Here is a 710-nt window from a genome sequence, read left to right as displayed (position 1 = left end):
GGTCTCCTGAATGGGGGCCGGGCTCTGATGGAGCCTCCTTGCTCCCGCCCCCATGCCAGGTACGGGGGCGCCCCCCAGTCCCTCACCCTGAAGCTCCCGGTGACCATCAACAAGTTCTTCCAGCCCACGGAGATGGCAGCCCAGGATTTCTTCCAGCGCTGGAAGCAGCTGAGCCTGTGAGCAGCGAGGGGGTGCCGAGCCGCAGCTGCGCTTCAGGGGGGCGGGGCGGGGCCTTCCAAGCACCTGACCCGAACCTTTCCCCACCCCCAGTCCCCAACAGGAGGCACAGAAAATCTTCAAAGCCAACCACCCCATGGATGCAGAAGTCACTAAGGCAAAAGTGAGTGACCACTGGGCGAGACAGGAGAGGGGCCCCTGGACTCACAGCCCAGGCCGACCTCTCCCTAACTGGGGTTTGGGGAGCGGTACCCATTTTTCCGTGCCTCTGCTTTCCCATCTGTAAAATGGGAACCACAAGGGTCTCAGGGGAACCCCGGTTTGCTACTGCCCAGTGGCTGCCAGATCTGGCACCCTCTGACGGCTACCCTTCTTCCCCAGCTCCTGGGGTTTGGCTCTGCTCTCCTGGACAATGTGGACCCCAACCCTGAGAACTTCGTGGGGGCTGGAATCATCCAGACTAAAGCCCTGCAGGTGGGCTGTCTGCTCCGGCTGGAGCCCAATGCCCAGGCTCAGGTGAGTGGTGGTCTGGG

The 710-nt window shown here is 62.7% G+C and overlaps 1 protein-coding gene across 1 annotated transcript; it reads left to right on the top strand.

Annotated features, from left to right (window-relative positions):
- Positions 1-6: 6 nt before the first annotated feature.
- On the top strand, positions 7-703 carry LOC145719527 (AP-2 complex subunit alpha-1-like; the record flags this gene model as incomplete). Its single annotated transcript, XM_081811009.1, has 3 exons — positions 7-176; positions 271-340; positions 559-703. Coding segments are annotated over exons 1-3 (364 nt in total), but the record flags the coding sequence as incomplete, so codon positions are not given.
- Between the last annotated feature and the right edge of the window lie 7 nt (positions 704-710).

The sequence above is a fragment of the Leptonychotes weddellii genome, unplaced genomic scaffold (genome assembly GCF_054177405.1).
Source record: "Leptonychotes weddellii isolate Sample4059 unplaced genomic scaffold, ASM5417740v2 HiC_scaffold_50610, whole genome shotgun sequence".
In the NCBI taxonomy this organism is placed as follows: Eukaryota; Metazoa; Chordata; class Mammalia; order Carnivora; family Phocidae; genus Leptonychotes; species Leptonychotes weddellii.
The sequence above is the reverse complement of the archived record's forward strand: the minus strand, read 5'-3'. Positions and strand labels throughout refer to the sequence as shown.